This window comes from Bison bison, unplaced genomic scaffold, assembly GCF_000754665.1.
Source record: "Bison bison bison isolate TAMUID 2011002044 unplaced genomic scaffold, Bison_UMD1.0 scf7180017864518, whole genome shotgun sequence".
Lineage (NCBI taxonomy): Eukaryota > Metazoa > Chordata > Mammalia > Artiodactyla > Bovidae > Bison > Bison bison.
The window spans coordinates 6,742,650-6,755,750 of record NW_011495071.1 but is presented as its reverse complement, the minus strand read 5'-3'; the positions used below and the strand labels follow the sequence as shown (position 1 = coordinate 6,755,750).

Below are 13,101 nucleotides of genomic sequence, written 5' to 3'. Positions count from 1 at the left end.
TGGGGGGTGCCCCCCTGGGGCTGCGGCTGCCCCGGGAGACCGACGAGGAGTCTGAGGAGCCCGGCCGGAGGGGCAGCTTTGTGGAGATGGTGGACAACCTGAGGGGCAAGTCCGGCCAGGGCTACTACGTGGAGATGACCGTGGGCAGCCCCCCACAGACGGTAAGGTCGCTGGGCCAGCCCTGCCCTCCCTCCTCATGAGCCGAGGAAGAGAGGCTGGGGGTGCAGCATGCGGGGGGCTCCTGCTAAAATGGGGGCTGCATGGTGCGGGCTGGAGGGATCCTCTCCCAAACATGTCCTCTGGGATCATAGTGGCAGCATTCAGCCCCAAAGCCCCGCTTCCCACTTCCCTTCCCCTTGACTGTCCTCCCCTCACTCCTAGTCTTATACACACACCCCTCAGGAAGGATTTGGGGGCAAGAAAAACACGTGGATTGGGGAGGCCTGATCTGGGGAAGAGTCCAAACCACAGGGGCTGTGAACAGGTGTCAGCCCACACCATGCCTGAGTCTCCCCACCCCTTTGCTCTGGATCTTGGTCGCCCAATCTCAGCATCTAGGGTTCTGACCAAGGGATCCTGGCATGAGTTGGATCAGCCCTTTTCTCTCTCTGTCTGGGCGGCCGCAGGGCAGTGAAGCGAGGTTTCTTGTGACCTCCACTCTAGCCAGAAGCTGTGAGCTGAGTGTTGCCTTCCCCTGTCCCTCCTTCCTCCCCACCCCTTTGCAGCCTGCACTCCAGCCCCTCCCCCACCTAATGCCTCCCTGAGCACTGGCCAGAAGGAACTGAACTGAGCCTGGGGAAAGGACAGATTGTAAATTGCATAGAACGAAGGAGCCAGAGCCCCCTTCTACGCATGAGACTCTTTCCATGAGCTGATAGGTGCTTGGGGGTGGCAGCGATGGAGAAAACACTGCCTGCCAGGTCCCCACGCCCCATGCTTCCTGACAGTCCTCCAAGGTACCTCCTAGGTGGCCATGGAAGGTGCAACCTTTGCGTCCCTGCCCGGGTTGGAGTTGGCCACGAGCAGCCCTCTGCTGGGTTGCTGTGGCTGACCTCTGTGAGCATTTGCCTCCTCGGTGGGGGAGTCTGGGCATGGGTAGCAGGATGGCTGAGTGTGTGCTGGTGCGTGTCACCTTGAATCTGAGCCTGCACATCTCTGAGCCACCCCCCTCCCCCGGATCTGTGTCTGGGAGGCTTGTCCTTGGGAGGGTCGGCCAAGGTGGGAGTGTGTCTATGGGCAGAGGGAACCGCTACACTTCCTGGACTTCTCAACAGCACTTACACCAAATTTGGGGGAGAAGCACACTCCCCCTTTCCAATTACCTGATGGAAGCAAGCCTTCCAAGGTCCATGCCACCCAGGCCTATCTCTCACCCCCACCCCCCAGCGGATCCAGGCTCTGGGCTCCCCCCCTTATAGTGCACAGGGGACTATAATCGGACTTGAGGCAGTAGAAGGACAGAGCCTGAATCCAGGCCTCTCGCAGCCTGAGCCAACAGGAGGCCAGGTGTTGTGAGGGAGCAGGAAGCTGTGGGACCAGGTTCCTACTCCCGTTTCTGCTACTGATGCATTGTGCAAATTGTGCATAGATCCTGTGACATGGACACAGGACAGACTGTGGGACCAACAAGAGCTTTGGGGTCAGACAGACCCGGAATGCCAGCTCCACAACCCACAGCCTTTCCTTTTCCCAGCTGTGTGGCCTTGGGAAAATTATATAACCTCTCTGAGGCTCTTGCTGTGTCTTTAAAATGGGTGATATGAGATCTCCTTTGCAAGGTGATAGTGAGGATTAACAGACTTTGTAGGTGAAAGCATCTAAAACAATGCACCTAGACACATACTTGACCGCCAGTAAATGTGAAATCACTTTCTTCTAACTTGCCTGGCCACCTCTGCCTCTTCTGTGTTCTGCAAGGAAGCATAGAAACTTAAGTGTTCTGAGCCTCCACATTTTACATGTAGAACATGTAAATGGGGGGCTATTAACCATACTTCCTTGGACCCTTGAGATAAAGTGTACACCCGCTCAGCCCAGGAATTGACAGAGAGCAATTTCCTAATAAATGTCAGCTCCCTCCCCCTCCTTCCCAGGAGAAGGGGAAAGCAGGCTTAAAGTTCAGCACCAGCCCGAGGAGCCTGTGGCAGATGGGGCAACTCTGGGGGTTGTCTTACAGCTCCCAGGCCAACGCCAGCCAGTCTGTGCTCTTCGGTGACTTCAGTTCTCCCCCCAGCAGTCTGGGAGAAGGATGCCCTTTTTCCTGACCCTGGGCTTTGGAAGCACCAAATGAGAACGTGAAAGGCACAGTGCCCTGAACAAGTAACTGTGAAACTTGGGGTGCACTTTCTGTGTGCCACGCAACTAATTGCTGGATTTCGGAGACTGAGCCACAAACAGACAGGAAATGTATTTTCTGCCTCAAAGAGCTTGAGTGTGGAAGTGAAAATTTAAGTCCCTGGAGGAGGAAATGGCAACCCACTCCAGTATTCTTGCCTGGAGAATCCCATGGATGGCAAAGCCTGGTGGGCTATGGTCCATAGGGTCACAAAAGGATCAGACACGACTGAAGCGACTTCGCACCATGCACCCATACCTAGGTCAGAATCTCAGGCTGAATCTCAGGTTTGAAAATTACTGACCTGTAATACAGTGAGTGGATTCTGTAGGTGTTTTTTGCTTTTTTTTTTTTAATTTTTTTCCATCTATACTCTTCTGAGGGAGGGGTTCTTTTCTTCACTTTATTTATTTACTTTGGCCGAATCATATGCCATGCGGGATGTTAATTCCCCAACCAGGGATTGAACCCATGACCACTGCAGTGGAAGTATGGAGTCCTGACCATTGAACCACCAGGGAAGTCCCTATAGATGTCCTGGAGGAGGTAAGAATCAGGCAAAGTCTCACAGAGATGTGCTGTGAGCATTTGTGAGCAAGGTCTTGAAGGATGGATAGGAGGGGCAAGGCCATCTCAGTGAAGAAAGGTCCCCCCAAACTGCGTGCTTCATTTGTGTATCCACCCCTTCCCACCATCTCCCTGAGACCAAGTGAGGACGCAGTGAATGAGAGAACGAGGTGTGTGTGTTTGGGTTTACGCGTGTTTGTTCAGGAGACAGTGAGAAACCCAGGCCGGACTTTGGTCTGCCAAAGTGAGGGGAAAATTGAATTTGTGCAGCAGAATGACAAAAGAAGCAATCTTTTAGAAAGAGACATCTGAATTGTAGAAAGAATGGGACTGAGGGATGCAGGTAGCAGGAGGCTCTATCACAAAGGCCCAAGTGTGGAGGGCTGTGACAAGGACAGCGTGAGTCTGTAAGCGGGGGAAATGGGAGGGAGACCGGGCTGCGAGGGACGGTGTGAGGCAGTTAGACCAGACTTGGTAACACTGGTGTGAGGGTGAGGAAGAAGGTGTCAAAGACGATTTCAAGATTCCCATCTGGGATGAATTAGAAAATGACAAGACCATTTGTGAGAAAGTTGGCAGCAGGGGATGGTTTAGGAGTGCGGATATACGAATATATCTTTGTATTTATGGTTACAGCTTATAAAAGTTTTAAAATAAACTCTATATAGATTATTTTGTTCTTTCCAGTAATTCCTGCATTATATAAAAAGTCTTAACCATTTTAAGATTCTAGCAGAAGAAATGGGGACTGAAAAATAACTGGCCAGTTGGCTGGTCAGTAAACTGGACCCTGTCTCACCCTTGACTTCCCTCTCAGCCTTGCGTGTGTGCTGTGCCAAGTCACTTCCGTCGTGTCCAATTCTTTGCAGCCCTATGGACTGTAGCCCACCAGGCTCCTCTGTCCATGGGATTCTCCAGGCAAGAATACTGGAGTGGGTTGTCATGCCCTCCTCCAGGGGGTCTTCCCGACCCAGGGATCAAACCCGCGTCTCTTATGAACTCTTGCAGATGGGTTCTTTACCATTGGTGCCACCTGGGAAAGCCCTACTCAGCCTTACTACCTACCTATTTGTGTATCTTGAAGGAGAAAAGAGTTTATTAGAGAGTTTATTAGAGATCCTGCTTCCATTTTCTCATCTCCCTTACTGTATTCATCAGCATATGTCACTGTTTTTTGTGACATAAAAATTTCATAAAACACCAAGCTCTTGAGCACAATGTCCTTTTTAATTGATTATTTTTCTGCAGGATTTCATTTCTCCTTAGCTAATATCTATGATAGCATCATACTCAGAAAAGGCACCTAAAAAGTGTCCAGCAAATGAATAAATAAAGTGTAAGACTTCTAAGTAGAACTGTTGATGAGCCATTGTAAGTGCAGGACTGGAGCTCTTCGAGAAAGCATTTTCATTCTCTTCACTTCAATGAAAGAATGTCATCTCATTGGAAAGGTATGCATATCACCATCCAAACAATGGGGCTCATAATTTAACTGTTAGGATTGAAATCTGGTGGTGGTCAATTTTCAGTTTAACAAATATTTTTTGAACACCTACCATTTACAAAAGAGAAGGATATGTCAGTCTTAGTCCTTGGAGCGCTCATGATTTGGTGTAAGACACAGATACGAGTGCCTAAATATCATGTAAGACCAAGTACATTTGGTACAATGAGAAGTTAGTTCTCTGGTGGTCCAGTGGTTAAAACTCCACACTTCCACTGCAGGGGGTGTGGGTTTGCTCCCTGGTTGGGAATTCTGCATGCTGCAAGGTATGGCCAAAAAAAAACACACCAAAAACCAGAAGAACAGTGAGTCTTAGAAGTATACAGAAAGCAGCGGCTACTTCTGACAGTGTTAGGAAAGGCTTGCTAGAAAAGGTAGCATTTGAATATGGCCTAGAAAAATGAGAAAGCTTTGCTATTTGGAGAGTGGTTGGGGAGAAAAACTTCAAAAAGAGAGACATGAGCTATGCTAAGAAGCTGGAAGTTGTGATAAGGATGCTGTGAGGCTGACTCGAGGTTGGGCTTCATTCTGGAGGCAGCAGAGAGATGGTCTAGTGAATTTTGGTTCCAGGAACACATTTCCAGGCTGCAGGATAACTTGGATGGTCTAGAATCCAAGAAGAGAATCTCAATTAGGATGCATGGGTCTGAAAGAAGATGTGAAGAAGGAGAAGTCTTCAGAGAGATGGCATCACCTGTCCGGTCAACCGGATGTTGCCTGCCCCTGGTAGGGGAGAGGGAAGAGAAGTCCACTTCCTTTGAACTTCTCTGACTGTGTTTGTGTCAGGATACACAACAAAAGGAACAAGCTTTCAAAGCACAACGTGCTTCCCAGACGGTTTAGAGGTAAACAATCTGTTTGTAATGCAGGAAATGCAAGAGACACAGTTGGATCCCTGGGTCAGGAAGATCCCCTTGAGGAGAAAGTGGCAACCCACCCCAGTATGCTGGAAAATCCCGTGAGCAGAGGAGCCTGGCAGACTATAGCCCACGAAGTTGTAAAAGAGTCAGACATGACTGAGCAGTTGAGCACGTTTACAGCACAGTACAGTTTACCAAAATTCCATGTTTGTTATTCTGCTTTCATTACACAGGCAAGGTATTAGCATGTCCCTTTTGGGGAGGAGGAAACTTAGGCTCAGAGAGATAAGTGGTTTGCTCCAAGTTATTCAGTTATGGAAGAACAGAGCTGGATTCAAATCCTGATCTTTGGATTCCAAATCCACATACTTGGCTCGTTCCAGCACTCTATAGTCTGGGACATGTTGGTTGACTTTGAGATGCCAGTGGACAATTCTTGTGGATGCAACCAGCTGAGAATGAAAGTGAAAGTGTTTGTCACTCAGTCATGACTCTTTGTGACCCCATGGACTGTAGCCCACCAGTCTCCTCTGTCCATGGGATTCTCCAGGCAAGAACACTGAAGTGGGTTGCCATTCCCTTCTCCAGGGGATCTTCCCGACCCAGGGATTGAACCCAGTCTCCTGCATTGCAGGCAGATTCTTTACTATCTGAGCCATCGGGGAAGCCCTCAGCTGAGAATGGGGATCTAGAAACCAGGAGAGAAGTTGGGACTGGACAGGAAGATTTGAGGATCACCTGCAGAGAGGTAGCTATGGAAGTCAAATTAGCAAACAGACTTATTCTTTGAGAGAATGGAGAGAGAAGAGAGAAATGATTATGGGAAGATTATTGGGTACAGAGATCAAGAGAGCAAAGAAAAGTAATCAGAAAAGTAGAAAACTACAAGTGAGACTTCCCTAATGATCCAGTGACTAAGACTCCGTGCTCCCACTGCAGGGGGCCCATGTTCCATCACCGGTCAGGGAACTAGATCCCACATGCTGCAGTGAAGACTGAAGATCCTGAGTATTGCAAAGACCAGCATAGCCAAGTAAATGAATATTTTTAAAAAGAAAGAAAGAAAACTATGAAGATTCAGGGTCTCAAAACCCATGAAGGGACTTCCCTGGTGGTCCAGTGGCTAAGACTCCATGCTCCCAATGCAGAGGGCCAGGGTTCGATCCCTGGTGAAGGAACTAGGTCCCACATGCTGCAACTAAGACCCGGTGCAGACAAATAAATATTTTCTAAAAAAACAAAAAAACCATGAAGACACGAAGTGGTTTTCCTGACCCCTCCCTAGAATGATTTTCACACTGATTTGTGGGATTCTGTAACAGGACCTCAAGGGTGAGGGAGAGGTTAGGAGACAGCTAAGCAGGCAGACCCTGTACCTTCCACTTTTCCACTCACCAGGCACGCCCCCATCCCACCTGCCTCCAAGTCTCCCAGGCCTCTCAGCATAGGTCAGTTTTGTTTTTAAACAGTGGAATTCCAGGTTTGGTTGATTGACTGGCAGATTGAGTTAAAAGGTTGAAAATTAAATTAATTACAATTAATTAAAAGGTTGAAAACTTTTGAACTCAAAGAACCACCCTTTAAGTTAGACAACCCCAAAACCCAACAACCCCAGACAGTGCTGGCCTCAGCCCTGGGAGGCAACCTCCAGATTGGGGTTTGGGCTTTAACTGTACATAAGCCTCTGCTAGGACTCTCAGGCTGTCCTTTCACGCCTGTCTCCTCCTTCACCTCCCCAGGTCTGGAAGGAAAGAGTTCAGAGCTGGGAGTGGGAGGCATTGAGGAATGACTGTGTCCTCTCACTAAGGTAGGCAGTCAGGAGCCCTTCTTGGGTATCTCTGGTAAAGAGCTAAGCAGAAAACTGGTTAAAAATCCAGGAAGAGAAACATCCCTCAGGAAAGCTTCCTCCCTGACAACTAACTTCTCTGTCTGCTGGGAGCCACCTGGCTTGGGGGCCTGGGCAGTGGGGAGTTCTGGAAACAGACCACTTTCCTGGTCCTAGAGTTCCCTGGGCTTCTCCTGGCAGGAGGCTACCCTGGCTGCTGACCACTGTAACCCCACCACGTACAGGCTGGGCTTCTGGGTCGGCCTCTCGGGGTTGGGGAACACTACCAACTGTTTGACTCCAGCACCTGTGGAATTTTCACCAGATAGCCCAAGGCCTGAACCCTGGCGTCTCCTTATGGTTCGAGCAAACAGACCTATGTAGGGGACATAACTGGGCACCACGGGGGAAAGTGGGTATATGCCAGAGATGAGCTTCATTTTCACCTGATAGAGATGATTACAGCCCCTGTAAGCTGTGGATGGGATGAGGTTAGACAACAGGAAGAACACACCATCTAACAGTAAGCAGGCAGCAGTGGCTGTGATGCCCTTAGAGCAGGATTTCCTAAGTGGGTTTCGTGGAGACTGAAGGTGCTAAAGAGACACTTCGAGGCAAGGACGGGATGGAGTTACAGGAAGTAAAATCTCTCTTCCAACCACAGCATTTCTGCTTTTTTCTCTTCGATACACTGGAATAATGCATGAGATTGGAAAAAGCTTCTGTTGCTTAAAAAAAAAATTTGAAAACCATTGTCTTAGATCTGTTGTTTCAGAATAGTAGGCATATATGTTTTTTGACCATTTACATTTATCATTGCATTTGAATAGGAAGCACTGATAAATATTAGTTGAGCTGGGTTTGAGCCTAGGGGAAACGGAGCAGCCTGTCTAAAGTGGGAAGGGCACCCTTAGGGTTTGGGATGACCCAGCCTCCTTGGGATTCTTTAAAAAAAAAAAAAAAAAAGCCCAAGACCAAGGAGTCTGCTTGCTCCCAGGTATCAATTGCCAGCTTCAGCCTGGAGAGCGAAGTGGAAGCAGAGGATGTCTGGGACAGGAGTCCATTTCTATCAGGTCAGCTGACTTGGTCAAAGTGGGAGGCGCCTGGATGGGACAAAATTGCCAGACTCAGTTCGAGGCAGGAGCTGCGTGCTGCGCTGGCCCTCTGCCATGCCCAGCTGCTGACTTGCTCCTTGTGTCCTTCCTTGCCCCTCTCTCTCAGCCTTGGGCAAACTCAGGTCTGGGGATATCCACTTAGGAAAGCAGACGAAGCTGACTCAGAAGCCTCTGGGACCAGCAAGTCCTGAAGTCACTCCAATTGCTCTAAGAACCTGTGCAGCTACTCCGTCAATTTCATGGGTATGGTGGGCATCCACTGTTATCATCACCATACACAGTGTCTGACTGGAAATCACCCCTGAAAGGACCCTAGGGCTGAGAACCAATAGCGAGAATCTATAGTCCCAGAAACCTGCACCAAATGAGGCAATTATGGTTAAGAAAAATCGTTACAGAGCATCTACTAAGAGCTAGGTAAGAACTAGATAATAAGCTCAGAAACGTGCCCCCTGCCCTTGTGGAGCTCGCCATGTGTAGGACAGACAGACATCGGATAAATGGCTTCAAGTTGGATGAGGGGGTAGACGAAGCAGCACGTGTTCTTGAGGACTTGTGAGAGTCCAGGCTGGGCTGGGGCGTCAGGGCGAGACCTTTGGGGAAAAGAACGTTTAAATGGTGCCTTGGAAGTTGAGCAGAAGTTTGACAAAACAGGGAGAGAACATTTCAGGCAAAGGGAAGGGACTATGAGCAGGTGACAGATGGTTGTGCTCCTGTGAAACTTGAGAAGCATGATGAGAGAGGGGGAGAGAGGGAAGAGATGGCATTTGGAGTTGACTTATGAGTGGTTAGGCATCCCCAACGTCAAGGGTCTCAGGATTTAATTCAGGAAGTTTTTTTTATCAGCTATCTGATGCAGAGTAACAAAGTAAAACAAGTCATCGTCGCTCAGCATTCTGTAGGTTGGTTGTGGCTCTCCAGCAGGCTTACCTGGGCTCCTCACGTGGCTGGTGGGTCAGCTGGGGGCCAGATGAAGCTGGGCCGGCCGCACCTCCTTCTCTGTGAAGTCTTTCAACCTCAAGGAGGCAAGACAGAGCCTCCTCACATACAATCCCAGGGCCACACCCCAGGAGCCCAGTGCCCTCCCCGCCCAGTGCACACACACTTACACCTCTGCTTTCCTCCTGTGTTGGTGTCCCATTGGTCAAATCAAGTAATGTGGCCAAGTCTGCGTCAAAGTTACGGGGGATCACGCAAGGGCATGGACACAGCAGTAATGATTCACTAGTGAAACGATCTGCCTTTCCTTTCCAAATGAGAGACAGGAATGTCAGGAGATGAAAGAGCAGACTCTCATGGATGGGCAGAACCAAACGACCCAAGCTTTGTGGCTTGTGTGTGTGCTCAGTCGCTTCAGTCACGTCTGACTGTGCAACCCTAGGGACTGTAGCCCGCCAGACTCCAGACAAGATTCTCCACAGAAGAATACTGGAGTGGATTGCCGTGCCCCCCTATAGGGGAACTTCCTGTTGCAGGGATCAAACCCATGTCCCTTATGTCTCCTGCATTGGCAGGTGGGCTCTTTACCACTAGTGTCACCTGGGAAGGCTTGTGTGTAACAGGGATTAAATCCTTTCCCTTGATCTCAGTTTTCTCCTCCGTGAAATGGAAGAAAGGCTCCTACATCTCAACCAAGAGGCTTGTGATACAAGACTATAAGGGCTCTTCCCCATAAACTCTGAGGCCGACACAGAAGGAAACAGACTTTTGAGGCCGACACAGAAGGAAACAGACTTTCCTTTAGCAGAAAGAATCAGAGTTACAGCCCCCTCCCAGAGGTATGCAAAAGTGGTAAGACCCTAGCATAGGCTGCCAAGAAAAGTTGTGTTTGTTTGGCCAAAACAATAACTCTTAATAACTGGAGAACTCTCAGAATGAGAACAAGCTCCCATCTCTCCAGGCAAGTAGACAGATGACTCCTGAAGGTTCTTTTCATCCAGAAGAATGGAAACAACTCCCATCTGCTAGTGAGAGCAGGGGCCAAGACAGGTGGGATTTGGGGGACAAGGAGTTTACCCTGAACTCACCAGCTCCATGCCTGTCTCATCATCCAAGATCTGCTGCTGCAAACCCCTCTAGGGGAGCCTTGCTAGTAGAGCAGAATGGGCAGGTGTGTTGGTCCCTGTAGGGCTTGTTAGCACTTCCCTGTGAAGCTACCAGCCCTCAAAGGCCCCCAGGGGCATGCTTGTTTGTTAAGTGATTGGCACTGACCTAGTCCTGACCCCAAGCTGCGGCCCTCTGGGCATCTCAAGGCCAGAGCTACAGAGGCTTCTGAGTTGACCTGGCCCCAAGGGATGGGGAAGACCTAAGATGATACAAGGACTCCAGCTGCTGCTGCTGCTAAGTCGCTTCAGTCATGTCCGACGCTGTGCGACCCCATAGACGGCAGCCCACTCCAGGCTGCCAGTCAAACCAGGGGCCCTGGTGAGAGGAAGGCAGGTCTGAGCTAGAGCCACACCTATAATCTAAAAACACCCACAGTTTGGGGGCCACTGAGAGATCCCTCCCTCACCCTGAAAATAGGGTACATTAGCTCTTCCCCTTTTTTCCTCTAACCATTCATTAATTCAAGGAATACTTATGAGAATTTCCCTGGTGGTTCAGTGGCTGACTCTGTGCTCCCAATGCAGGGGGCCTGGGTTTGATCCCTGGTCAGGGAACTAGATCCCGCATGCCACAACTAAGACCCAGCACAGCCAATAAATAAATAAGATATACTTATCGCCAGGCACTGTGATACGCACTGGGGACACAATGGAGATTTAAAAAAAAATTAGACACAAGGAAAGGTGAGACTCAGTGGCAAGTCCTATGGAAGCATGTTAACAAGAGAATATGACCTGGTCTTTCTCCCTGAGGAAGTCCCTTCTGAGCTCAGACTGAAGGATGACGACTAGACAGAACTGCAAGTGGAAAGGAGGATGGTCCACGTAGAGTGAATGACCCACGCAACAGTCTTTGAGGAGGGACCATGGCTGATTGGAGGACCTGAAATGAGGCCAGTGTGGCTGGTGGGCAGAGGGCTTGGGGAAGTATGGGACAAGCTAGGCTGGCTACAAGGAGGCAGGGTTGGACCATGAAGGGCTCTATAGGAAACATTAAAGCTTTAAATCTTTATTATAATAGCAAAAGAAAAACCATTGACATGGGAGGGTAACTTGGTCACATCTACACTCTGGAAAGAACATTCTAGCCACAGTACAGAAACAAGTTGGCGAGATCAAGGTGGATGTACCAAGACCAGTTGAGAAGCTATTGTGATATTCTAGGATGAGACGATGAGAGCTCTGCCAGGGGTGGCAAAATAGTTGGCAAGAAGTGAATACTTTCAGAGACCTTTAAGCTTAACTGGACAGGACTCGTTGATGCCTTGGATAGAGATGTGAAGAGGAAGGTGTTAGGATGTCTCTGAAGTTGCTGACTTACGGAACAGATGGATGGTGACTAACAGAGGCAACTTTGGAGAAAAGACAGATGGGCAGGACCAGGTAAGGTCAGCCCTGGCCATCCTGAATTTCAGGTGTCTTTGAGGCAGTTCAACAAAGAGTGAGAACCTAGAGCTTTAAGTTCAAGAGTCACAGGGATATACGTGGTAATTACAGCTGCTGCCATGGGTGAGATGGCCTGGGGACACAGCAGAGTGGGAGAGGAAGCGGACCAAAGCCCAGGCCTTGACATGAACCCGCAGAGTAGACAGAAGATCCATCAGAGAGGTGGGAGGAAAGTATGCCACAGGGGGACAGGGACGAGTGTTTCAAGGAGGGAGGGGGCCTTCCCTGGGGGTCAAGTGGCCAAGACTCCAAGCTCCCAATGCAGGGGGCCCAGCTTCGATCCCCAGTTGGGGAACTAGATCCCACATGCCTCAACCAAGACTGGCACAGTCAAATAAAAAAGAACTATTAAGGAGGGAGGGGTCAGCAGCACTGAATGTTCTGGAGAAGTCAAGTGAGATGACGATTAATTTGAAACAGTCTTTTGTATTTGGTGATGTGAAATCCTTGGTAACCGTAGTAAGGGCTGTGCTAGAGCGGAGGAAGGGATAGAGGCGAGACCCAGTTTGAGGATGGGCTGCGGAATGAGTAGGAGGTGGAGAAATGAAGACAGCTGGTCCGATAACTTTGGCTGTGAAGGGAAGGGAGAGAGAGGGTGACTGGAGGCGGGTGTGAGAGTAAAGATTTTTTTTTTAATGAAGGGACAAGCATTTATAAATGCCAATAGGAAGAATCGCAGATTTGGGGGTGGGGGTAGGGTGGCATGAGAGTTGAATCCTCCCGAGCTAGGAGGAGGGTCCGCTGAGAGGCAGGACACAGCACAGCAAGGACAGGTGGGAACGATAGTCGTGGGGGGGGGGGGGGTCCATCTGGAGGCCCCCATTTGGTGAAATAAGAGGGGAGGGCGTCAGCTAAGATCTGGCTGCATGTAAACCCTCCCCTTGCAGGCTGCCCAGGGGACTCATGATAGAGATGTGGGAAGGACGGGACCAAAATCGCTTCTCTCAGAAGCAGGGTCACAGTGCAAAGGGCAAACTGACAGAAGGACATTTGCTCGGGAGGAAATGGCAACTGCTTTATTTTGGTTTCCCCTTTTTTGTGGAGGGTGCAGAGGGGGAGGCAGGGGGAGCAGTGGGAGCCTGAATTCCTGGTGTGGGGGTGGGGGCGGGGGTTGTTAGAGGGAGGGGGGAGTGGAGGGAGTCTTGCCTCCCTGGGCAGAGTGGGGAGACCTTCCTCAGGTGAGGAGAAAGGCTGGGACTGGAAGGGCACCAGGAGAGAAGGCGGCCTCCGGGCTGGGAAGGGAAGGACCTGCAGAGAGGGCTCTTCCCTCTGCAGGAGAGAGAGTTGGAATGGGGAGGCCTGAAGCCCCCAGATAAGGCTGCCATTCCAGGGTCAAGGGTGGGT

The 13,101-nt window shown here is 49.9% G+C and overlaps 1 protein-coding gene across 1 annotated transcript in view; it reads left to right on the top strand.

The window, feature by feature from the left end:
* BACE1 (beta-site APP-cleaving enzyme 1) overlaps positions 1 to 13,101 on the top strand; it is a 22,095-nt gene that overhangs the window by 867 nt on the left and 8,127 nt on the right. Inside the window, exon 2 of the mRNA XM_010830396.1 lies at positions 1 to 161. Coding sequence (XP_010828698.1) covers positions 1 to 161 — 161 coding nt within the window. The remainder of the gene's footprint in view (positions 162 to 13,101) is intronic.